The sequence below is a fragment of the Panthera leo genome, chromosome B1 (assembly GCF_018350215.1).
Source record: "Panthera leo isolate Ple1 chromosome B1, P.leo_Ple1_pat1.1, whole genome shotgun sequence".
Lineage (NCBI taxonomy): Eukaryota > Metazoa > Chordata > Mammalia > Carnivora > Felidae > Panthera > Panthera leo.
The window spans coordinates 164,509,531-164,535,757 of record NC_056682.1 but is presented as its reverse complement, the minus strand read 5'-3'; the positions used below and the strand labels follow the sequence as shown (position 1 = coordinate 164,535,757).

Sequence of the window (26,227 nt, the reverse complement as noted above, 5' to 3'; positions counted from 1 at the left end):
GCCCCGTCTGGGGGCCATGGGGGCACAGGTGAGGCTGCCGCCTGGAGAGCCCTGCCGGGAAGGTGAGTGTCTGTCCCCGAGCCGAGGGATCTGGCATCTGGGTAGTGATGAGACCGGGTGGGCGGTCCCGGGTACTTGTGGGGAAGAGACACGAATACACCCGCTCGTAACGCATTCATTCTTGAGTTTAGGCATTCGGTCTTTTGAGCCAGTCAGCCAGTCAATAAATATTTATTGGTGCTTATAATAAGCCAGGCTCTGGGAAAGCCTGAGTCGAAAAAGACATAAACTTGGCTCTCCCTCTGGTCCAGGAGGCAGACCCACGTAAATTACAGCGTGCCGAGTGTCGGGACGGGGAAATTCAGGGTGCTGTGGGAAGATTCTCGAGTCTCGTCTGAGAAAGACTCTTCCAGAGTCCGCGGTCGAAGTCACCCGGTGGGCAGAGGGCGTGCCCGGGGACGGGACGGGAGTCTGGTGTGGCGCCCTGCGCTGGCTCCGAGAGGGTCACACACGGTGGAAGGTCAGGCGCCCTGGACCTCGGGGGAGGGCGCCGGACCCGCCTGGGCCGTCCACCTCTCTCCTCTGTCTTCGAGATGAACACTTCTGCAACCCTGCTAGCCTCGCGTCTGGCTCGCTGTGCAGCCACCTCTTGGCTGCATAAGGCGAGAGCCCAACAGAAGAGGAGACCGGGAACCGGGCGCAGTGATTTGTAGGCTTGTTACTGCTGGGGTTTCGGCCCCCACTCGAATCCTGAAAAATCGCTGGGCGAGGATGCCACTTGCCTTTTGCCAGCTGTTTACAACACTGGCAGGCTTTCTGAAGTCTCAGTACAGAAGGCGCGTGTGAGCTGGGACAGAAGTAGGGACCGGAATACCTGAGGGCATGCCACAGGACAGGAAGGGTGTGCCTCAACCGACGTGACAGCTTTCAAGGTGTCTAGGGGAACGCGGATTTCTAAATTACCTGGTATGGACAGGAAGGGGGAGGATTGAAGGGCGTGGGAAGAATACCTTCCCAAAGTTGCTGAGCATTTCCCGGTTTTTCTCTCCTCTGGGCTCCTCCGGAGTGAGTATCTTTGATGTGGGAAGTTTGAACTAAAAAGACGTTGGGTGGGGGGAATTGGAGGGGGAGACACTGAGCTAATCAAAACTATGCCCGGCAAGAGAGAGAAGGGACACAAAGAGAAAACGCCTGAACAATTCAGGAATTACTCAAAAGGTGAGATTTTGGAAGTGGTTACTAAAGCAGCTGGATCTGGAATTATTTCCTAGATAGTCAGGTTGTGTGACCTTTGTCTGAATAATTCCTAAACCAGTAAGTCAGACTGTTAATAACACATCCACCCTTGTTTACCCAAGGATCTGTAAGTAAGAAGGGTATGTGAATTACACTTGCTCTAGGAACAGGTGTTTTTCCTGCTTTGCTCATGCCTTTAGTTCCAACAAGAAATACTCAAGCTCAATGCTTAATACCTGTGATGAATTATATTTGTATGGGAAAGACAAGAGAAATCAGAATCCTTGTCAATGGTGGGAAAAGATTAGGCTCTGGCATGAGTCTTCTGTGCTATGACTTAACCTCCTTGAGTCTTCATCAATAAATTGGGAATAATTCATACAGTTTACAGTTGTGAGATTACATAGGAAACACACAGTTCAGGGCCTGAAATGGAGTAGAGTCTCAATTTTTCATTCATTCATTTAGTCAGTCAGTCATCCAAATAACAAGAGTCCCATGTGCCAGGCACTGACCTAGGTGCTGGTATGAAGGGATTCACAAGACAGTCTAGTGCTAGACTCTAGTTATTTTTTTTATGTGTTTATTTATTTATTGTTATTATATGAAATTTATTGTCAAATTAGTTTCCATACAACATCCAGTGCTCATCCCCAAAGATGCCCTCTTCAGTACCCATCACCTACCCTATCCTCCCTCCCACCCCCCATCAACCTTCAGTTTGTTCTCAGTTTTTAAGCCTAGACTCTAGTTAAAGCCTTGCATGCAGCTTACTGTGTACAAGGCTGATACTATGCAAGAAACAAATGAATAAAAAAGGACATTACAAGAGTGGTAAGTGTCATGGATAATGTCTTGAGAGAGTAGGGGGTGTTTAGATTGGGGACTCAGGGAAGACCCCTTAGAAAAAGTTGTATTTGAGCTGAGGCCTGAATGACAAAGAGTCCATCATGAGATCTGAGGTTAGAATATTCCATTTGGACTTCCATGAAGAAAAAGTTGACCCCATGTCTTGGTTTTGACTCTTAAAACCATAGACGCTTCAAAAAACCTTCTAAGCCAAAATTTTCTATAAATAATAAGTAAGTAAGTAAGTACATAAGTAAATAAATAATACATATGAAGGTTTTTTTTTTTTATTTAGGTTTTTGATATTATGTCACATATTCCACAGATCTCAATTTCAGTCCAACAGCCAATAGGGGCTTATTACTATGAAAATATGACACCATGAAAATAGAATGTAAGAAATATACCTGTCACCTATGAAGCACCAACTGCATGAAGATTGTGTACCATGGGACTGTAGAAGGTGATAAAGGAAACAAAGGACAGAAAGACTGGGCTGTAAGGAGGACAAACCATATATTCCAGGGCCTCTGCTTGAGAATTCTGAGCTGGTTTGGCAGTAGGGACAATAAGCGGGAGATAGAGAGGACCCAATGGTTTTCAAAGTTTTTACCAAGTGGACCACTTTTCCAGGGTGCAGCCGGCTAGCAGAATAAAAAAATGACATAGATGGTTTTTAGGGCTAATTCAGTTTGTCATGGTTCTGAGAAGAAGAAATTAAGGAACTGTATTCTTTGAGGACTGGCTGTATCTCTCTTGTACTGATTAGGATATGTCCCGTATTCATGTATATAATCTCAAATTTTCAAAACAGGTTTGCATAAAGATGTATCAGTTTATCTTCACGCATAATTAAATTCTATGAATTTTATTACGTAGTCATTTTCTCCTTTTTACAGATACAGAAACCAAGGCCCAGCCAATTGAATAATGTTTCATAATTAGCGATCAAACCAGGCACAAAATTATTTGGGCCTTTGTTTTTCTGCAGGTGCCCGACCCCATTTTCTGGCTCTGTTGGATGCAGTGGTATTCATTTTAATGATTCTGAAATCTTACTCTAAAAAAACTCTATGTTATAAACATTTCTCAAAATTTCACCAAGTGGGGGCGCCTGGGTGTGTCAGTTGGTTAAGCATCCAACTTTGGCTCAGGTCATGATCTCATGGTCCATGAATTCAAGCCCCACGTCGGGCTTTGTGCTGACAGCTGGGAGCCTGGAGCCTGCTTCAGATTCTGTGTCTCCCTCTCTCTGCCCCTCCCCCACTCACACGCTGTCTCTCTCTCTCTCTCTCTCTCTCAAAAATAAACATTTAAACAATTTTTCACAGTGGCTGCACCTGTTTGCATTCCCACCAACAGTACATAAGGGTTTCTTTTTCTCCACATCCTCACCAACACCTGTTGTTGCTTATGTTGTTGATTTTAGCCATTCTGACAGTTCTGATATCTCATTGTAGTTTTAATTTGCATTTCCCTGATGGTAAGTGATAATGAACATCTTTTCATGTATCTGTTGATGATCTGTGTATCTTCTTTGGAGAAGTATCTGTTCATGTCTTCTGCCTGTTTTTTAATTGGATTATTTGTTTGGGGAGTGTTGAGTTTTATAAGGTCTTTATATATTTTGGATACTAGCCCTTAATCAGATATGTCATTGCAAATATCATCCCTCATTCTGTAGGTTGTTCTTTTTTAATGTTTATTTATTTATTTTGAAAGAGAGAGCGTGCATGCTCATGCTGAGTGAGGGAGGGATAGTGAGAGGGAGGGAGAGAGGGAAAGAGAGAGAGAGAATCCCAAGCAGGCTCCATGCTCAGTGTGGAACTCAATGTGGGGCTCCATCTCAGGAGCATGAGATCATGACCTGAGCCTAAATCAAGAGTCGGTTGCTTCAATGACTGAGCCACCCAGGTGCCCTTCTGTAGGTTATCTTTTAGTTTTTTTGACTGTTTATTTTGCTGTGCAGATTTTTATTTTAATGAAGTCCCAATAGTTTATTTTTGCTTTTCTTTCCCTTGCCTCAGAAGACATATCTAGAAAGAACTTTCTATGACCAATGTCAAAGAAGTTACTACTTGTGTTCTTTTCTAAGATTTTTATGGTTTCACAGCTCACATTTGGGGTTTTAATCCATTTTGAATTTATTTTTGTGTATGGGTAAGAAAGTGATCCAGTTTTCCCAACACCATTTGTTGAAGAGACAGTCTTTTTCCCATCGCATATTTTTCCGGGTTTGTCAAAAACTAATTAACTATATAATTGTGCATTTATTTCTGGGTTTCTATTCTGTTCTATTGACTATGTGTCTATTTTTGTGCCAGCACCATACTGTTTTGATCACTATAACTTTGCAGTATAACTTGAAGTCCAGAACTGTGATACCTCTAGCTTTGCTTTGCTTTGCTTTGCTTTTTCAAGGTTACTTTGGCTATTTGGGGTCTTTTGTGGTTCCATACAAATTTTAGGATTGTTCTAGTTCTTAAAAAATGGTGTTGGTATTTTGATAGAGATTGCATTAAATGTGTAGGGTGCTTTGGGTAGGATTGACATTTTAACAATCTTTGTTCTTCTAATCCACGAGCATGCAATGTCTTTCCATTTCTTTGTGTCCTTTTAAATTTCTTTCATCAGTGTTTTACAGTTTTCAGAGTACAGATCTTTCCCCTCTTTGCTTAGGTTTATTCCTGGCATCTTACTATTTTGGTACAATTGTAAATGGGATTCTTTTCTTGATTTCTCTTTTTGCTGCTTCATTATTGGTGTGTAGAAATACAACAGATTTCTGTATGTTGATTTTGTATCCTACGACCTCACTGAATGAATTTGATTATCAGTTCTAGTAGTTTCTTTGGTAGAGTCTTTGGAGCTTTCTATATACAGTATCATGTCATCTGCAAATAGTGAAAGTTTTACTTCTTCCTTACCAATTTGGATGCCTTTTGTTTCCTTTTGCTGTCTGATATAAATGTACCTTATTGCAATATTGTCCTTTAAGTTCCTTTCCTACGTCTTCATTCTTTAAGCCTTTTTTTAATTTCTGGAGGATTTTATCTTTAGTGCTTTAGTAACTTTAGTAATATACAGATTGTAAGGTGTGAAAAGAGCAGCGGGTTATGTAGGAGATTTGGTGGACAACAGTCCTCCTACAGTACTTGGCTTCCAAACACACCGATGGTGGTAAGATCTCGGTTAATTTTTTTTCTTTCATCAAGAGTGTCTTCTCAATTTTACTTTGGTTAATTGAAATCATGGTCTTCGTACCCAGCCTTAACGGAGTTTATATGTAGATATATTACTATGACTTGCTTTCCATATCTGCACAAAATAATTTCTCATTCTTATTCTGTGCCAAATTTTCTCTAAATTATTTCTCATTCCTATTCTGCTCCCCTTGTTCCTGTCTGATAGTTCTCTCTCACTAAAGTTGTCAGTCAGCTTCAGGGGAACAGAGACCTGTTCACCTGTTTTGTTGATCACTATCTCCCCTGTTCTTAGAGCAGGGCCTGGAACACAGGAATTGCTTAATAAGAATTTGCAAAGTGTTGAATAAATGAATACCTAACATAATGCCTTGCATGGTAGGTGTTCAACAATTATTTTGTTGAGTAAATAGAAAGCGGTGCCTGGATGGCTCAGTCGGTTGAGCATCCCACTCTTGATTTTTTATTCAGGTCATGATTTCATGGTTCATGAGTTTGAGCCCTGCGTCAATCTCCACACCAACAGTGTGGAGTCTGCTTGTGATTCTCTGTCTCCCTCTCTCTCTGCCCCTCCCCTACTTGCTCACTCGCTCTCTCAAAAATAAATAACATTAAACAAAAAAAGAAATAATTTTTAAAAAAGAAATAGATACATGAATTTACAAGGCTGTTATAAAGCCATAATGAAACTGTGAGAAGAAGTTTGTTTCATGGGCAGTAAGGTGATATGATGGAAAGTGAGAAGTTTCTTTAGAGTGGGTAGGCAGGAAGGCCTTTCTAAAGAAGTCCCACTTTCAAGTAAGAGCTCAATGAGGAGTAGTTAGCTTGCCAGCCACTACCCAGGCTAAGGCACACGTCACAAAGCTTTAAGGTGAGAAGGAATTTAGTTTATGAAAGAAACAGGACCAAAAAAAAAATTGCAGGGAATGTGGTTAGAGAGATAACAGGAGGCAGCATCCTGTACGCCCTGGTAGACTATGGTGGGGATTTTGGAGAAAGGAAGCCATTGTAGAATTTTACAGGGAGAATGATAAGTTTGGACCTACTAATCTAAAGACTCATTTCACCTGATGTTGCCCCCTACCACACTTTCACCTCATCTCTTGCCATCTCCCTTCCGTCATCCCAGTCAGCCTCAAGCACATCACTGCCTCAAGATTGCTGTTGCATTTATACATAGCAGAGAGGTTTGTCCACTTCATTAAAAAAAAATTCCTTTATGCTAATTTTACTGCTTTCCATGGAACTCAACATATGTAGTTATTAGTTTACTTGTTTGTTTCCCCTCATTAGAATAAACGTGAGAGCAGGAATTCTATGTTATTCATCATTGTATCCCCAGCTTCTAGAAAATGCCTCACGGACAGTAGATACTCAATAACTGTTGAATTAATGATTGAAAAGACAGCTAGTGTTATTTCAGAGAATGAATGAGAGAGAGAGATGCAATATAATGTCAGAGCATGTAAAGCTTTTAAAGAGTCCAGGATGAGAAGTTTAGATTTTGTTATAATAACAATGAAAAGTCATGGGGTGGGGGAGGGAAATTAAGCAGAGGAATGACATAATCTGATTCACACTGGCTGATATTTGGAGAATAAATTGTAGGGAATATAAAGAGATTCATTTATTTATTTATTTTTGTATGCTAATAGGAATAGACAAGTGTATCAGTCAGCTATTGCTATGTAATATATAGCCCCAAACTCAACGGCTGAAAACAACAATCATATACTCTTGCCAATGTGTCTGTAGATCAGCTGATGGTTGATTGAACTAACCTGTGTTCACTTGGGTGTCTCTGCATCAGGCTACATGTCCGTGCAGGCTTGGCTCCTTCCTGTGGGATGAACTTAGATCTGCTCCATGTATTTTCATTCTGGGGCTCAGGCTGAAGGGGCAGCCGCTCCTTAGGGAAGCTCTATTCCTGACCAATACAGAGGTAAAAGAGAGTAAACCTAAGCACATAAGTGCATTTGAATCCTGTCTTCATATCACCTCTGCTGTTGTCCCATTGACCACCAACTCACTTTCAGCCTGACCTCAGGGGAAGAATGCTCTGCCCACATCAGGAGGTATGAGGGAGTAAATATTTGCTGAATAATAAGCCAAACTAACACATAATATAGATGGTGAGACAATGATTTCCTCAAACTGGAAATATCTTGTAGTGATTAAAAATGCAGTTTTGGGGCGCCTGGATGGCGCAGTCGGTTGAGCGTCCGACTTCAGCCAGGTCACGATCTCGCGGTCCGTGAGTTCGAGCCCCGCGTCAGGCTCTGGGCTGATGGCTCAGAGTCTGGAGCCTGTTTCCGATTCTGTGTCTCCCTCTCTCTCTGCCCCTCCCCCGTTCATGCTCTGTCTCTCTCTGTCCCAAAAATAAATAAAAAACGTTGAAAAAAAAATTAAAAAAAAAAAATTAAAAAAAAAAAATGCAGTTTTACGCAATCACTGACTTCTTAGGAACCAACTTCCTACTGTATGTAATAAACTGGACAATTTTAATTATTACTCTCTGTAGGCAAATTGTACCTGAAAAAAATTATTCAAAGTATTTCATCTTTGTATAAACATTAATAACTTTCAACTGGCTTTATTTTTACTTTATGTTTTTACTTTTCTGAAATAAGAATACTGGCCTGGAAATTGGCCAGCCAAATACTTGGCTGTGATTTAGGCAATTACATGGCTTTGGCAAGTCACTTAATAATCTTGGCATCGGTTTCTTTAAAATGTCTTTCAACTCCAAGTGCCTGTGAATTTAAAGCTGGTCTATCAGCAACATTTATGAGCCACTGGGATTGTAAGTAAATTACTCTGGGAACAAAGATAGCTTATGATCAAATCACAAATCATAGAAGGCATCTTCAGAATCATTGAGTGAAACTCCCTCATTTTAGAGATGAGGAAATTGAAGTCAAGAGTGAATACTTAACTTGTCCATGTTTATAGATAGCAACAGAGCTCAAGGTGAGGAAAGGTATACAATCCTACAGACAATTTAACTTTGTTTTTAAATTTTTAAGTTGTATGTGTATAAGTGAACTTTCACACTTGTACATAGAACATACATATCAAGTTCAACAATATGAAACTGCTATTTTCATGGGGTCAAAAATTGTCAGATATCATTAATTATATGTTTCAACATAACTAAGAACGTTAGCAGTACTCTTTGGAGAGCAAAAATGTTGTACATTACCCAAATGTCCACCAACTGTAAAATAGAAAAATTGTGAGATAATCATACAATGAAATTCAGTACAACTAGGCAAAAACAAACCCTAAAGCCAGGTGCACCAACACTGATAAATCTCAAAAACAAGCAAGTCCCCAAAGAACCTACTGTATGACTATATTTTATAAGGTGCAAGAGGTAAAACTAAATAATTTATTTTTTAAAGATATAGTCATATAAGGGAAATCTTTTTTTTTTTTTTTTGGTAAAGAATAGGGATCTTTTGCAGGAAGTCAGAGATAATGATAGAGATAATGTTTTATTTCTTAAATTGGGTGGTTGACACATTGATGCATATTGAATTATTTTTCTTTATAACTGACACATATTTTCTAAATATTAATTACTCAATATTTACACAAATTAATAATAACAGTACCAAAGAATTAGTGCATGCTCCCTGCTTGTAGGAGTATGAATTGGTTCCATCATTTTAGAGGGTATTATAGTGTCTATTAAAATAAAATATAACGATGGGTGCCTGGGTGGCTCAGTTGATTAAACATCTGACTTTGGCTCAGGTCATGATTCCTCAGTTCGGTTTGTGGGTTCCAGCCCGATGTTGCTGCTCTGTGCTGACAGCTCAGAGCCTGGAGTCTGCTTCAGATTCTGTGTCTCCCTCTCTTTCTGTCCCTCCCCCGCTTGCACACGTGTGCTCTCTCTCTCTCTCTCTCTCTCTCTCTCACTCCCTCTCACTCTCAAAAATAAACATTTAAAAAATAAAATATAATGAACGTAATAGATTTTCTCTGTGTTGAATAAAGTTTAGATTAAACTTACTTTGTTTACTAGAATCTTCAGAAGCCAACTCAGATATCTGATCCCTCTGAAATACTCCACAGACTCTCTGCCCACACATTGTACTTCACCCATCTGTCTCCTTCTGCCCTACACCACTCCACACCCACCAACCCACCCTTCACCCCCCCACTTCCTCCTTCAGTCACATCTGCTGCAGGCTCCTCTCATCAACATGCACCCAAAACATAAAGCCATTTCTCGAAGGTCAGAAACTAGACAAGATTTTTATTATTGTTCCTGCCATAAAACTTGCACATTAATATCTACTGTTCACAATAAGAACTTACAAAATACAACAAAGATTATTTGCTTTCCCTTATTGCCTTCTGCCCCCACACCCCCCTAAAATGTCGGAAACATTTTGCTGTGTCAACAGCTTAGAAAGAATATTGTTTCACTGGAATGAGACCTGCCCACACTGTTTTCCCAGATGAAGTTTTGGAATGGTTATGTTAATTACATAGTAAGTAACACCACTGCAGCCATGGAATTCACTGGAAAGTCAAGTCAGATGTTTCCTCTCTCAGGAATTAATGGAATGGAAACTCTTACTATGAAAATCATTTTCTATTCTTGAGGTTTAGATGAGATGAACAGTGACTGGAACAAGATTGCTAAGGGCTAGCTTGTTTGAAAATTTGTAGCAATTCTTATTAAAACAACCTGCCTGAAAATTCCTCAATGTTATAGACTATACCTATAGCCATAGAATTCTTCTTAGAATATTTAGCAATTTTGACTTAGAATTTATGCTGTATCTTTGAAACAGTTTATTCATTTTCAAATGATAAGAAATAAGTGAAATAATAATCATGAAAGGCTTGAATTCAATTATTTTACCTTTTTAAGGCCTGAGTTTTATAGTTGTTTCTTAACTTTGTAAGTGGTAAATTCAGATAACTGCATAATGTCAAAGAGGCATTAATACAGTTACCAAAGTTTTATCCCTAAGACATCATTTGGTCAAACTGTTTTGCCTTCTTAAGATTTCTGAGATGTAAAAAAAAAAAAAAAAAAAAAATTGAGATGTAAAACTAATTTTTTTCATTGTAGTTGATTCATTTAGCTTTGCCTTCTTTGTTATAATGGAAAAAATATGCTTTTTAAAGACAAAAATGAAACTAACATAATACTGTATGTTAACGATACTTAAAATAAAATAAAAATAAAAGGAAAAAAGTTAGAAGAGAGTCAGAAAATATAGTCACAATGTCACTTTGTTCGCAGCTAGCTTTTCAAGTGGAGAACAGATTAAAAGTTTTTTACAGGGGCAGCTGGGTGGCTCAGACGGTTGGCTGTCCTACTTTGGCTCATGAGTTGGATCCCTACATTGGGCCCTCTGCTGTCAGCCTGGAGCCTGCTTGGGATCCTCTGTCCCCTGTCTCTCCACCCCACCCTCACTCATGTGCAGGTGCTTTCTGTCTCTCTCTCTCTCAAAAACAATCATTTAAAAATAAATAAAAAATAAATAAAAGTTTCTTACATTGTCTATCGTGGGTTCATTTGTGTTTTTGCGTTTAGCTTTCAAATTCCAAGGCACTTCTAATACTGGGTCTGGCTCAGTAGATTTACATGTTTATTTGAATCCCATTCTAAGAAAAGCTTACTGAGGTTTAATTCATTTTTTTATTAGATTCTATTTAATTTAGGAGAAGGGAGAGGAGTAGACCTGAAAAATCATTCTCTTCAGGGAAAGTAGTACAGAACCCTAAACCCACTTTTAAATACGTTTTCTGAAAGGCACAGTTCACACCCCACAGAATGGGTTAGCTGCATTTCCTATAACATTCTGACCGATGGATTCCCCTGCCCGTCCCTATGCCCAGGCATCATAAACACTGCTCTCCAGGAGCCATGCTGATCATGAGGAGTGAGGTGCGTGTGGGGGACAGTGATGGATTAATGAGCGCAAGTCATGTTGCTGTTTTGCTAGAACGAAGAACCAAGCAAGTGTTGTCCAGATTCTCCAATTTATAAGATGAAGTCACACTTTCAGGTGAAATCTCTCATTTTTAAATGATGACAACTAAGCAATTTCAAAACATTTTTAAGAACCTGTGTGAGTCAAATGGAACGTGTCCACAGGACTAGGAACCACCTCCCGGAGACTTCCCTTCATGCAGTAAGAAACAGGGTTTCAGTACCATCCACTTGGGTTTCTCTCTCTTTTTACAGAAAAGGGGTAAACATTAATGTATCTCCCTTTTGTGTTTGTTGACATTTCCTTCTTTCCTTTTTTCCAGGCTACATGCTATCTCTCGTCTGTGCAAACTCCTCCCAGGCCTGGTGTGAGATCACAAATGTGTCACGACTGCTGGCTTCTCCTGTCCTCTACAGGGACCTGAATTCCAGCTACAGGGACCTGAATTCCAGCATAAGCAACTTGATCATTTCTGCAAATGTAGAAAACAGATACAGTCTGTATGTAGGCCTAATGCTGGCAGTAAGTTCCAGTATTTTTATTGGCTCCAGCTTCATACTGAAAAAGAAGGGCCTCTTGCAACTGGCAAAGAAGGGCATTACCAGAGCTGGTAAGAAACGGATGCAACTAGAGAATTCAAGTTTCTGCAGAAATAATCCTATTGTAAGACCTTAGTGCTACAGCAGTAATATTTTACTGTCTCTATCTTATTCCCTGTCTCTATGCTTAGCAAATCTCCTCTGTGGTGTCCAGGATTGAGCCTGCTGTGTCTCCTTCAGGGTAAAACTAAAATTCTTGTTTCCAGAGGTTGAGAGTGTGGAATGAATTCTTCTTTCATAGCTGTTGTGTGTGATTTCAGTGTTCAAGGTCAGATGCTGCTTTCCTGCTTAACACATGTCAGTGGCTTTTCTTTGCACTCAGAATAAAATCCAGACACCTTTCCACAGTCTTTGACCTCCTGCGTAAACTGGCCCTTGCAGACTCTGCAGCTTTATCTTCTGCTACTGTCCCTATCCCTTACTTTTCTCTGGTTCCTGGAATAGACCAAGTTCTTTGCCACCTCAAGGTCTTTTCCTTTTGCATGGAATGCTCTTCTCCCTGCTTTTCATTTGGCTGACTCATCCTTCGGACTTCAGCTTAAATATCATCACCTTCCCTGGTCTTCCTCTCTGGGACATGTCCCTTACCACCTTCATCCCGCCCTGTTACTCTCTATCATTGCCCTAAGGGTTTCTTTCATTGTACCTAAAAAAATCTGTCACTGTACATTTAATGTTTATTTACTTGTTTATTGATAGTAGATTCACAAGAGCAGGAACCTTCCCTAGCATAGTGTTTGACACCCAATAAGTATTTGTTAAATCAGTAAATGGATAGCAGAATTAGGTTGCTGTTACTATAGTGATATTTCACATGCTAAGTAACTTAGCTTGACTACCGTCCATTAACCATGAATTTCTATTCTTTCTTATCAAGAATATCATAGAAGAGTAAATAATATTCTAAGGTTCATATGGAAAAATGACTACAAATTGCACAAATAAGTTCATAAAAATACTATTGGAGATTTGCACTATCAGAAATAAAACATACTATAATGCTATAGTAATTAAAACAGTTTGGTACTGGCACTAAAAAAGATAGACAAAAAAATGAAAGATAATTGAAAACTTATAAAGGGACCCAAATACGTATAACAATTTAATACATGATTTTTTAAAGTGGCATTTCAATTCACTGGAGAAAGGATGGCTTATTCAATCAAAAGTGTTAATGGGGCACCTGGGAGGCTCAGTAGATTAAGCATACAACTCACGACTCATGACGACGTCATGATCTCACGGTTAGTGAGACTGAGCCCCGCATCAGGCGCTGCACTGACAGCATGCAGAGCCTGCTTGGGATTCTCTCTCTCCCTCTCTTTTTGCCCTACCCCAGCTTGCATGAGAGTGGGTGCATGCACTCTCTCCCTCTCTCTCAAAATAAATAAACATTTTTTTAAAAGTGTTGAGACAATCGGCAAAAATTAGAGGAGAAAAATGTAAGAGTTTTACTTCATACTATTCAGCAATTTAAAATGAAATGATTTTTGTCAAAAAACCTAAAAGAAGGTCTTTCTAACCATACAGATAAAGGAAGAAGCTATTCTATATGAAAGAAGAGATTACCTAAATTGATTTTTTAAAAAATCCTACATGGAAACACCTTAACTGAAACTAAAAACCAAATGACATGGGGGGGGGGGGGCATGTTTCCAAAATATATGACAGACAAAGGATATTAAGATCCATAATATATAAAGAGTGACTATAGGTGATAAGAAAAAGATTAGTACCCTAAGGTAAAATAGGCAAAGTACATAAATAAGAAACTCACAAAACAAGAAATGCAAATGGTCAATAAACAGATAGAAGTAAATATTATTTCACTAGTACCCAAAGAGACACCAACTCTATAACAATGAGCTCCTGGGTTGTTGTCTACCATTTTAACAAGATTTCGTTTTTTCGTTAAAAGGCTGGTAAGGGAATTTGGAAAATAAATAGCCCTCCCAAACATTGCTGGAGGCAGCATATATGGGTACAAACTTTCCTGAGAGAAATTTGGTAAAGCTTAAAAATGTTAATGTCTTAAAACCTAATAATTTCACTTCTGGAAATGTATCCTAAGAAGTGAACAAGAATGACACCTATAGTTACATAACAGGATATTTATTTAAAGGTTTTATGTAATGAGAACAAAACCAGAAACTCAGTGTGTGTGTGTGTGTGTGTGTGTGTGTGTGTGTAGTTGCACACAGGTTAAGTAAATAATGATATGCCAGATTTTGAAGTAATATTAAGCCATTACATAAGGACATGAGAAAAATATTTGCAATATATTATTAAGTTTTTTAAAGATAGATTATGAAATCATATTGTAATATTCCAGTTTAATCACTTGCACATTTTATAAGAAGAAAATCCTAAATAAATAAACTACCTTGCAAGATAATCTTCACAGCTAATATACTCTGTTTCATTTAATTGCAACAAAATCAGGTCAAAGACACAGGATTAAGTATGTTGAATTGGTGAGAAAATTCCATTTTCTATAGCAAACATAGCAATGACTTTAGGTCACAGATTACAGTAAAGAAAAGATAACTCTTTGAATATCTCAGGAAAGCTTTTTATCCTTTTCAGTAAACTAGAGAGAAACTCAGTTTCATGATGCCAAGGTAAAGAATAAGGAGAGTCCTACTGGCTAATACTTGTTGTTCTCTGATTGACTATCCAAAATCTCAAAAGCTTGTATGTTAACCATCTTCTTCCCTTCTAGGTCCTCATTAGGTACTGATGTAATTTACAATATACAGTTTCTGTCTTTAATTTTAACTGTGGGTGAAGCAAAGTATTTAGAGTCTATGTCCACATCTCTGGCAGGTATAAATACACTAAACATAATGATTAAATAAGATTTTCTTGCAAATGTAAAAATTTACTTTCTATAAAAATCAAAAATGACATAATCAAAAGCAATAGAAGATCTTTAGAAGTGACCAAGTAAATAAGCTAAAGACTAGCTATGCTGAGTTGGCCTTACATCTTGCCTCTTCCAACCGTTTTCCATTACTTTTCCCAGCAGTCAGTTCTTTCGAACTTCTTTCTCCAGTTCCGAACTAAATTTTAATTGTTCTTATTTTCTTAGGACAAGGTGGACATTCTTACCTCAAGGAATGGCTCTGGTGGGCAGGATTACTCTCAAGTAAGTCCTTACTGCTGAGAATAGTGCATGCTTGTAAAATGATAAATAAATTACATGGGATTGCTCAAAAATGATTAGTTTATCTTCTTGGTAAGGATGGCATAAAAGTCTAGAAATTTTCGTGTGGGTATATGTTGTCTTACATACAAAGTAAGTCATATATATTTAGAATTAATTTTTCCTCTTCTCTCCCTGCACCCCCATGTTCTCAATACTGTCATAGAAAAAAGTTAACGTCTGAACTACTATATTTTATCACAAGCTTCCCCTTCTGTTATATTTTATTCCCCAGAATAATTGAGGAAAATGCCTTCTTCCCACATTTCCCTGCTCCTAATTCAAATCTGTGACTGTTCTAGCTGCATGTTGACTAACAAATGGCTGCATTTTCCTGGTCAGGCCCAAAACATGGGCAAATTAAAGTCCCCTCTGGGTGCTAAGCATGGAAGGAATGGAAAGAAGATGAAGGCTGTCAGCACTCCCCTCCCACCAGACTTGCTCTGAGGACTACATGAGACTGTTGGATGGGAGAGCACCTTGTAGATGCTCATATGCTGTGCAAATAGAAGGCAGTGTTGATGCTCACAGGCACACTTGCAGATTTCTATCTCCTCCCCTAACCCCTCTGAAATCCCAACCCTAAAACTTCCAAAGATAGGAGCTCATAAACTGTAGTTTCATACCTCCTGCTCGTCATCTCCCTTTGCAGAAAGAAGCCTTAAACTTCCATTTATTAGACCTGGACCGAGAAGATAGCAGTGTAGGAGGACGGTGGGCTCACTGTGTCCTGCTGATCATTTAGATTCCACCCACATCTGCCTAAATAACCCAGAAAACCACCAGACTAGCAGAACAGACTCTCCGGAGCCAAGCGTAGACAAGAGGCCCACGGGAGAGGGTAGGAAGGGTGGAGAGGCACGCCACACAGACTGGCGGGAGGGGCGGCCCGCCCAGCAAGGCAGAGCCCCCAAAGTTTGGCTTGCAAAGGCGGAAGGGCCGGACTCCATGAGTTCTGACAGCCAGCAGGACTTAACATGTGGAATGTTAAAAGTGAACAGCTCTGCCCTCAGAGAGCAGCAAGGGCGAGAGGACATCGGGAAAGAGAGTTATTGAGCCCCAGAAGACAGAGCTCAGCTCAGTGGAGAACAAAGGCACTGGCAAGCGCCATCTCTCTCTCTCCCATCCCCCAGCCGAAATCCCAAAGGGAACCAGTTTCTGTCACTGAACTTGCTTGCACTGCGCAAACACCCAACGCTGTGCTTCTGTGGATCCATCCCTCTGACAGGTCTGCCTCCCTCCTGGTGCTGCAGGGCCCCTCCTGCAGGGGACCACCAACAGCAAAGCGAGCTAAGCCTGCCCCTCCCGCCCCTGTGCACCTTGCAGATCCATCCCAGCTAATACGCCAGATCCCATCAAAGCATCACCACAAGCCTGGCAGTGTGCAAGTAGCCCAGACGGGGGCCACACCATCCACAGTGAGTCCTGCCCCTGGGAGAGGGGAAAATAAGGTACACACCAGTCTGACTGTGGCCCCAGCAGTGGGCGGGGGACAGACATCAGGTCTGACTGCAGCCCCGCCCACCAACACAAGTTACTCCAGACAGCACAGGGAAAGTGCCCTGCAGTTCTGCGCCACCCAAGGGACTATCCAAAATGACGAAACAAAAGAATTCTCAAAAGAAACTCCAGGAAGTAGCAACAGCTAATGAATCAATCAAAAACGATTTAAGCAATATAACGGAACAAGAATTTAGAATAATAGTCATAAAATTAATTGCTGGGCTTGAAAAAAAGTATAGAGGACAGCAGAGAATCTATTGCTACAGAGATCAAGGAACTAAGAAATAGTCAGGAGGAGCTAAAAAATGCTATAAATGAGGTGCAAAATAAAATGGAGGCGACCACAGCTCAGATTGAAGAGGCAGAGGAGAGAATAGGTGAATTAGAAGATAAAGTTATGGAAAAAAAAGGAAGCTGAGAAAAAGAGAGATAAAAAAATCCAGGAGTATGAGGGGAGAATTAGAGAACTAAGTGATGTAATCAAACGGAACAACATCCATATGATAGAAATTCCAGAAGAGCTGAAGAGAGAGAAAAAGGGGCTGAAGGTGCACTTGAACAAATCATAGCTGAGAACTTCCCTGATATGGGGAAGGAGAAAGGCATTGAAATCCAAGAGGCACAGAGAACTCAATTCAGACGTACCTTGAATCAATCTTCTGCACGACATATCATAGTGAAACTGGCAAAATACAAGGATAAAGAGAGAATTCTGAAAGCAGCTAGGGATAAACATGCTCTAACATATAAAGGGAGACCGATAAGACTAGTGACGGACCTATCTACTGAAACTTGGCAGGCCAGAAAGGAATGGCAGGAAATCTTCAATGTGATGAACAGAAAAAAAATATGCAGCCGAGAATCCTTTACCCAGCAAGTCTGTCATTCAGCATAGGAGAGATAAAGGTCTTCCCAAACAAACAAAAACTGAAGGAATTCATCACCACTAAACCAGCCCTACAAGAGATACTAAGGGGGACTCTGTGAGTGAAATGTTCCAAGGACCACAAAGTACCAGAGACACCACTACAAGCATGAAACTCACAGACATCACAATGACTCCAAACCCATATCTTTCTGTAATAACACTGAATGTAAATGGACTAAATGCTCCAACCAAAAGACATAGAGTATCAGAATGGATAAAAAAAACAAGACCCATCTATTTGCTGTCTACAAGAGACTCATTTTAGACCTGAGGACACCTTCAGATTGAAAGTGAGGAGAAGGAGAACTACCTATCATGCTACTGGAAGTCAAAAGAAAGCTGGAGTAGCCATACTTATATCAGACAAGCTAGACTTTAAATTAAAGGCTGTAACAAGAGATGAAGAAGGGCATTATATAATAATCACAGGGTCTATCCATCAGGAAGAGCTAACAATTATAAATGTCTATGTGCTGAATATGGGAGCCCCCAAATATATAAAACAATTACTCACAAACATAAGCAACCTTATTGATAAGAATGTGGTAATTGCAGGGGCTTTAATACTCCAGTGACAACAATGGATAGATCATCTAGACACAGGATCAATAAAGAAACAAGGGCCCTGAATGATACATTGGATCAGATGGACTTGACAGATATATTTAGAACTCTGCATCCCAAAGCAACAGAATATACTTTCTTCTCGAATGCACATGAAACATTCTCCAATATAGATCACATACTGGGTCACAAAACAGCCCTTCATAAGTATAAAAGAACTGAGATCATACCATGCACACTTTCAGACCACAATGCTATGAAGCTTGAAATCAACCACAGGAAAAAGTCTGGAAAACCTCCAAAAGCATGGAGGTTAAAGAACACCCTACTAAAGAATGAGTGGGTCAACCAGGCAATTGGAGAAGAAATTAAAAAATATATGGAAACAAATGAAAATGAAAATACAACAATCCAAATGCTTTGGGATGCAGCGAAGGCAGTCCTGAGAGGAAAATACATTGCAATCCAGGCCTATCTCAAGAAACAAGAAAAACCCCAAATACAAAATCTAGCAGCACACCTAAAGGAAATAGAAGCAGAACAGCAAAGACAGCCTAAACCCAGCAGAAGAAGAGAAATAATAAAGATCAGAGCAGAAATAAAGAATATAGAATCTAAAAAAAACTGTAGAGCAGATCAACGAAACCAAGAGTTGGTGTTTTGAAAAAATAAATAAAATTGATAAACCTCTAGCCAGACTTCTCAAAAAGAAAAGGGAGATGACCCACATAGATAAAATCATGAATCAAAATGGAATTATTAAAACCAATCCCTCAGAAATACAAGCAATTATCAGGGAATACTATGAAAAATTATATGCCAACAAACTGGACAACCTGGAAGAAATGGACAAATTCCTAAACACCCACATGCTTCCAAAACTCAAACAGGAAGAAATAGAAAACTTGAACAGACCCATAACCAGCGAAGAAATTGAATCAGTCATCAAAAATCTCCCAACAAATAAGAGTCCAGGATCAGATAGCTTCCCAGGGGAATTCTACCAGACATTTAAAGCAGAGATAATACCTATCCTTCTCAAGCTGTTCCAAAAAAATAGAATGGGAAGGAAAACTTCCAGACTCATTCTATGAAGCCAGCATTACTTTGATTCCTGAACCAGACAGGGACCCAGCACAAAAAAAGAGAACTACAGGCCCATATCCCTGATGAATATAGATGCAAAACTTCTCAGTAAGATACTAGCAAATCGAATTCAACAGCATATAAAAATAATTATTCACCATGATCAAATGGGACTCATTCCTGGGCTGCAGGGCTGTTTCAACATTTGCAAATCAATCAGTGTGATACATCACATTAATAAAAGAGAAGATAAGAACCATATGATCCTGTCAATCGATGCAGAAAAAGCATTTGACAAAATTCAGCATCCTTTCTTAATAAAAAACCCTCGAGAAAGTCAGAATAGAAGGAACATACTTAAACATCATAAAAGCCATTTATGAAAAGCCCACAGCTAATATCATCCTCAATGGGGAAAAACTGAGAGGTTTCTCCCTGAGATCAGGAACATGACAGGGATGTCCACTCTCACCACTGTTGTTTAACATAGTGTTGGAAGTTCTAGCATCAGCAGTCAGACAACAAAAGGAAATCAAGGCATCAAAATTGGCAGCGATGAAATCACGCTTTCACTTTATGCAGGTGACATGATATTATACATGGAAAATCCGATAGACTCCAACAAAAGTCTGCTAGAACTGATACATGAATTCATCAAAGCCGCAGGATACAAAATCAATGTACAGAAATCAGTTGCATTCTTATACACTAACGATGAAGCAACAGAAAGACAAATAAAGAAACTGATCCCATTCACAATTATACCAAGAAGCATAAAATACCTAGGAATAAACCTAACCAAAGATGTAAAAGATCTGTATGCTGAAAACTATAGAAAGCTTATGAAGGAAATTGAAGACGACACAACGAAATGGAAAAGCATTCCATGCTCATGGATTCAAGAATAAATATTGTTAAAATGTCAATACTACCCAAAGAAATCTACACATTCAATGAAATCCCAATCAAAATTGCAGTATTCTTCTCAAAGCTAGAACAAGCAATCCTAAAATTTGTATGGAACCACAAAAGGCCCCAAATAGCGAAAGTAATTTTGAAGATGACCAAAGTGGGAGGCATCACAATCCCAGTCTTTAGCCTCTACTACATAGCTATAATCATCAAGACAGCATGGTATTGGCACAAAAACAGACACATAGACCAATGGAATAGAATAGGAACCCCAGAATTAGACCCACAAAAGTATGGCCAAGTAATCTTTGACAAAGCAGGAAAGAATATCCAATGGAAAAAAGACAGTCTCTAACAAATGGTGCTGGGAGAGCTGGACAGCAGCATGCAGAAGAATGAAACTAGACCACTTTCTTACACCATTTACAAAAATAAACTCAAAATGGATAAAGGACCTGAACGTCAGACAGGAAACCATCAAAACCCTAGAGGAGAAAGCAGGAAAACCATCAAAACCCTCTCTGACCTCAGCAGCAGCAATTTCTTACTTGACACATACACAAAGGCAAGGGAATTAAAAGCAAAAATGAACTACTGGGACCTCATCAAGATAAAAATCTTCTGCACTGCAAAGGAAACAATCAACAAAACTAGAAGGCAACCAACGGAATGGCAAAAGATATTTGCAAATGACATATTGGACAAAGGGCTAGTATCCAAGATCTATAAAGAGCTCACCAAACTCCACACCCCAAAAACAAATAATCCAGGGAAGAAATGGGCAGAAATCATGAATAGATACTTCTCTAAAGAAAACATCCAGATGGCCAACAGGCACATGAAAAGATGCTCAACGTTGCTCCTCATCAGGGAAATACAAATCAAAACCACACTCAGATACCACCTCACGCCAGTCAGAGTGGCTAAAATGAACAAATCAGGAGATTATAGATGCTGGCGAGGATGTGGAGAAACGGGAACCCTCTTGCACTGTTGGTGGGAATGCAAACTGGTGCAGCCACTCTGGAAAACAGTGTGGAGGTTCCTCAAAAAATTAAAAATAGATCTACCCTATGACCCAGCAATAGCACTGCTAGGAATTTACCCAAGGGATACAGGAGTGCTGATGCATAGGGGCACTTGTACCCCAATGTTTATAGCATCACTTTCAACAATAGCCAAATTATGGAAAGAGCCTAAGTGTCCATCAACTGATGAATGGATAAAGAAATTGTGGTTTATATGCACAATGGAGTACTACGTGGCAATGAGAATGAATGATATGTGGCCTTTTGTAGCAATGTGGATGGAACTGGAGAGTGTTATGCTAAGTGAAATAAGTCATACAGAAAGAGACAGATACCATATGTTTTCACTCTTATGTGGATCCTGAGAAACTTAACAGAAGACCGTGGGGGAGGGGAAGAAAAAAAAAAGAGGTTAGAGAGGGAGGGAGCCAAAAAATAAGAGACTCTTAAAAACTGAGAATAAACTGATGGGTATTGAGGAGGGTACCTGTTGGGATGAGCACTGGGTGTTGTATGGAATCCAATTTGACAATACATTTCATATTAAAAACAAAAAAACAAAAAAACTTCCATTTATTTTCCAATACCAACCAACACATTTCAGTACTTGTGTGGGCCTCCTATGCAAAGGAATTGGATAACTTTCCTTTAGTGTTAGAATCTAAAAAGATGATAAATAAAAACCATTTAAATGTGTCTATAGCCCTTTCAGTTCTGTTTTCTTACTTCATTTGAACAAAAGTTGACCAGGACGTACTGGGGAGACTTCAGAGATTTGGATTCTTTTTTTCTCCTTCTCTCTCTCTCCTACTTGTGTCTCCCCACCCCTCTACCCACACAGTAGGATGAAAATATAAGGAGAATGTTATGTGGCTACATTTACAATTTTATTCTCATCATGTACAAAGTTCATGCTAGTTTTGAAGAGAGAAAAGCAGATGTCTACAACATTAGAGATTTTATCTATTGACAACCATACAGCATTTCAATTATGAAATTAATATTTTCCTGGAAAGCTGTCTATAAGAGATACAAATATAAATAATATCAAGTATTCAAGAAAGCTTAATTTTTGAAGAAAACTGCCATGCCTTTTCCTAGAAGAGCAGTCTCCTAATTTATCTGTTCTGGAATTTTCTATGTGTTTTATGATAGTTTCCGTAAAGCTGAGTACTCCTGAAGTTTTGGCTGGGGTGGAGAGGGGGAAGGCCGGGGACATAGCAGCCAGATGGAAAAATAAAAAGTATTCTGGTGTCTTTTATCCGTTCCAGAAGTTATGTCTACAATATAAGTGTTTTCTTGGCTTAGTTTGCCCTTGTGAAATACTGGCTTCTGTTGGCAAATGTTCACATGTGACGCATAAGAATAATTTGGCTCCCAGACAAGAGTGTAGTTCTTAGAGGGATTTCCCCTCACTATAGAAATCATTTCACAGAGATCTAGAGTTCCTCAGATGAGAGAAAGATTGCAGGAGCACATCCTTATGACTTTAAAACAGCCCTCTGGATCTCCTCAAGCTTCTAAGATCCTGTTAAAGTGTTTTTGGATCTTGTGCAACTCAGACACCGCTGGCTACCTGGGCCTGTGGTAGGCATTTCTGGCTATCCCCTGCCCGGTCAGTAGATCTCTGCAAAGCACTCTAATTTGCCACATTGCTTTTTGTTCATTTGCATAACAGTAGGTATTGTTAAACAGAAAAATTCTTTGCTTAGGTTAAAGCTACCTCTAATTAGATTTTATCAGAGTGACCGAATATGTTCTTGGTAGTGACGTAACTAAAATCCCTATTGGAAGTCACTTAAAATGTGTATTCATCTGTTACCACTTTTTGCATTGAGTTCATATCACCAGGTATTTACAGTTTATCTGCATCCCTTGATACCAATCCTCCCCCCAACCTCCATTAAAAAAGTTAAATTGTTCCTTTTAGCTAGATCTGTCAGTACCTTTGGCATAGAAGTCTACCATTTTGTTTGTGTCCTTGGTTTGTCTTTTCTGACAAGTCCATCTCTCATATGAATACTACGGCTTGCTTTCCAGTGGGAGCCGGAGAAGCGGCGAATTTTGCAGCTTATGCTTTTGCACCAGCCACCTTGGTCACCCCGCTGGGTGCTCTGAGTGTGCTCGTAAGGTATGTGAGAAATGAGCTTGGCTTCTGTAGAGATGTCAATAGCATGATGAACTTAAACCACAAGAAATATATTGCTAGGCATATCTCAAAACAAAATATCACGCAACTAATTTGAGAAGACACAATCCAGCGCAATAGAAATGAGAAATAAATTGTTATTGTTGTTATTTAGAAAAATATGAGAGGGGGCCCAATTTCTTGCTAACATAAAATAATCACGTGTTATGTTTGTGTTTATTCAGTGAAGCCTAGGGGATTTTTTTCTCTCTCTTACCTGAACACATTGCCACGGACAGCCCTTTTAGTCCTTTCTGTTGTCATAGTGGTTAATGACCACAATTATCAGAGGGTTTCAAAGCAGAGTGTTTGGGTTAAACTTCAACTCTCACTTAAAGTGTTACATTATTTGCAGGATAGTTATGTTTGGAGACCTCTGAGTTTCTTTTAGTAATGGAAACGGGTAATTTTCATGTTCCTAGAATGTCCATCTCATTTTTCTGAGTTGGTCTTTATCATGATCCCAGATGAATGTGCTCAACGGGCACGTGAACTCTTACAGTTAAGCCACAGTTTTGTTGCGCTTGTCTGTTCCTCTTATCTATCCACCTCTAGTAGAAAGCTTACGGCTAGGCCTACCCATTTCTTTTCACCTTCTTTGTAGGACTGTTGTGAGAAGTAAATGAGTCAGTACACAGAGAGCACTAGAACACTGTCTGTGCAAGGAGCGGTAATCAGTAGTAGCAGCAGTGTTTTGGCTGAGGCTGCAGTCCTCACAAGTGGCCACATGACCACGACTCTAAGGCGGCACCGAGTAACGGTGCCACGGTCTTGCGTGCAAATTGGTACAGGTACAACCCTGATGGGAGTGCCAGGGCATCAAGGGAAGGCTGGTGTGCAGGAATCACAACAGACCTGCTGGTGGAGCATCAGGATCCACTGTCTGGTGTCTGTGGTGAGGCCGACAGGACTTCCGGAGGCCATGACAACCAAAGCAGTGGGACTATTGGATAAGTGGAAGTATCAGGGCGGTAGCAGCCGGTAGGGAAATATTTCAATATTTTGACAACCCATATGGTTGTACTTGTGCATACTAGCCAAACATCAGCCCTGAGCAGAGTGATTCTTCTTTAGGCATGTATCTGTCTTTGAAGCTTTCGTGAGCACAGATCTCCTAAATGTATCAAGCCAGTATGATGTAAAAGATCTTCTATGTTGTTTGGCATTATAGGAGAAGATGGGGAAATTGAAAATGACTTCTCATAGTAAGATTACACGGATATAGAATGCCCCTGACAACTCTTTAGGTACAAAAGCAATTAAGCAGATTTGACTGACCATCATTTCTGAGTTTTAAAATTAAACAGGTTTTCAGCGTCATGTAGCATATTCAGATCAGTTGATTGGTGACTGGGATACAGGGTGCAACATACCACAGTGTGACTTCTGAGCTGCTATGGGATCAAAAGCTAATTGAACGAGTGATTTTGTTTTTCTTCTCCTAACAGTGCAATATTGTCTTCCTATTTTTTAAATGAGCAACTGAACATTCATGGCAAAATAGGCTGCATATTAAGTATATTGGGGTCAACTGTGATGGTTATCCATGCCCCACAAGAAGAGGAAGTCACTTCTTTGCATGAAATGGAAATGAAATTGAGAGACCCAGGTCTGTGATTCAACCAAAAGAAACTCTTACTCAGATTCGGTTCCATTTTCTCTCCTCATCAAGTGAATTTGGGATAATACTGTAAAAGGCTGCAAGCCTCATGGTGGGTTGTGAGATACTGTAAGGTTTGACTGTATTACAAGTCTTCTGTAAAGGTGACACAACTTATTGTTCTGTCCATGCTTCCTCTCTATACCTGAAAGGAGGAGATGGGGATAGGAGAGGCAAAAGGCATATATTCCAACCCCAATTTTGGCTACTTTCCCCCTCTGAAAATAAAAAGTCAGTCAGACAATAGCTGCCATGCCCCATAGTGTTAGCTATGAAATTCAAAAGATATGTTTGTCATAGTCCATTGTAAAATATTGAGAGCCATGCAGTAAAATGTTGTTTTGGTTTTGTTATTTTAATCTCACTTCCCTTTCTGAAACACCTATGCTCCTACACTCCTAACAAGCTTTCATAAAGATATGATCCTATCAGCATTTTCTGAATTCTAATTCTTTTTTTCTTCCAAACAGGATTTATTTCCTTTGCTGTGATCATAACTGTGATCTCGTTGGTGCTGATTTTGATCGTGGCTCCCAGGAAGGGACAGACCAATATATTGGTCTACATTTCAATCTGTTCATTGATTGGAGCATTTTCAGTTTCTTCTGTCAAGGGCCTGGGAATTGCCATTAAGGAACTATTGGAATGGAAGCCGGTTTATAAGCACCCACTGGTCTTTGTTTTGTTAGGTGTACTCGTGCTTTCGGTGACGACACAGATTAACTATCTCAACAAGGCACTGGACACCTTTAACACATCTCTTGTGACTCCCATTTATTATGTGTTCTTCACGTCCATGGTAGTAACTTGCTCCGCCATCTTATTCCAAGAATGGTATGGCATGAAAGCTGGAGATATCATCGGGACCCTGAGTGGGTTCTTCACCATCATCAATGGCATCTTTCTTCTACATGCTTTTAAAAACACTGACATTACCTGGAATGACCTGACATCCACCACACAGAAAGAAGTCCTCTCGCTGAATGGCAGTGAAGACAAATACGTCTTACTGGAGCACACAGAATATTCAACCCCAGGATACAATGATGACATTACTTTGTTTAGCAGGATTGACGATCAAAGTCTCTAGAAACCCCAAACTTTAGCCAATGTAAGACACTTGGAGAGGACAAGAAATACCTAATTCTTAGAAGAACTATTAGGAAAGCTGACGTTTTTAAAGTTCTAACTAATAGTTTAGATGTGAGCCTCCCCCCACCCCCCCAAAAAGCCTCGATTTTGGCCATCAAATTTGAAAACCAAGGTTTGGATCCTCCTCCAGAGGACTTCCAGTGTTTTTCATTTC

The 26,227-nt window shown here is 39.7% G+C and overlaps 1 protein-coding gene across 1 annotated transcript; it reads left to right on the top strand.

The window, feature by feature from the left end:
* Positions 1-26,158, top strand: NIPAL1 (NIPA like domain containing 1). Its single transcript, XM_042936447.1, has 6 exons — positions 1-62; positions 11,571-11,858; positions 14,939-14,995; positions 23,114-23,204; positions 24,710-24,870; positions 25,392-26,158. The coding sequence occupies exons 1-6, from the start codon at positions 17-19 to the stop codon at positions 26,009-26,011; spliced, it is 1,263 nt and encodes a 420-aa protein (XP_042792381.1). The 5' UTR covers positions 1-16; the 3' UTR covers positions 26,012-26,158.
* Positions 26,159-26,227: the final 69 nt, after the last annotated feature.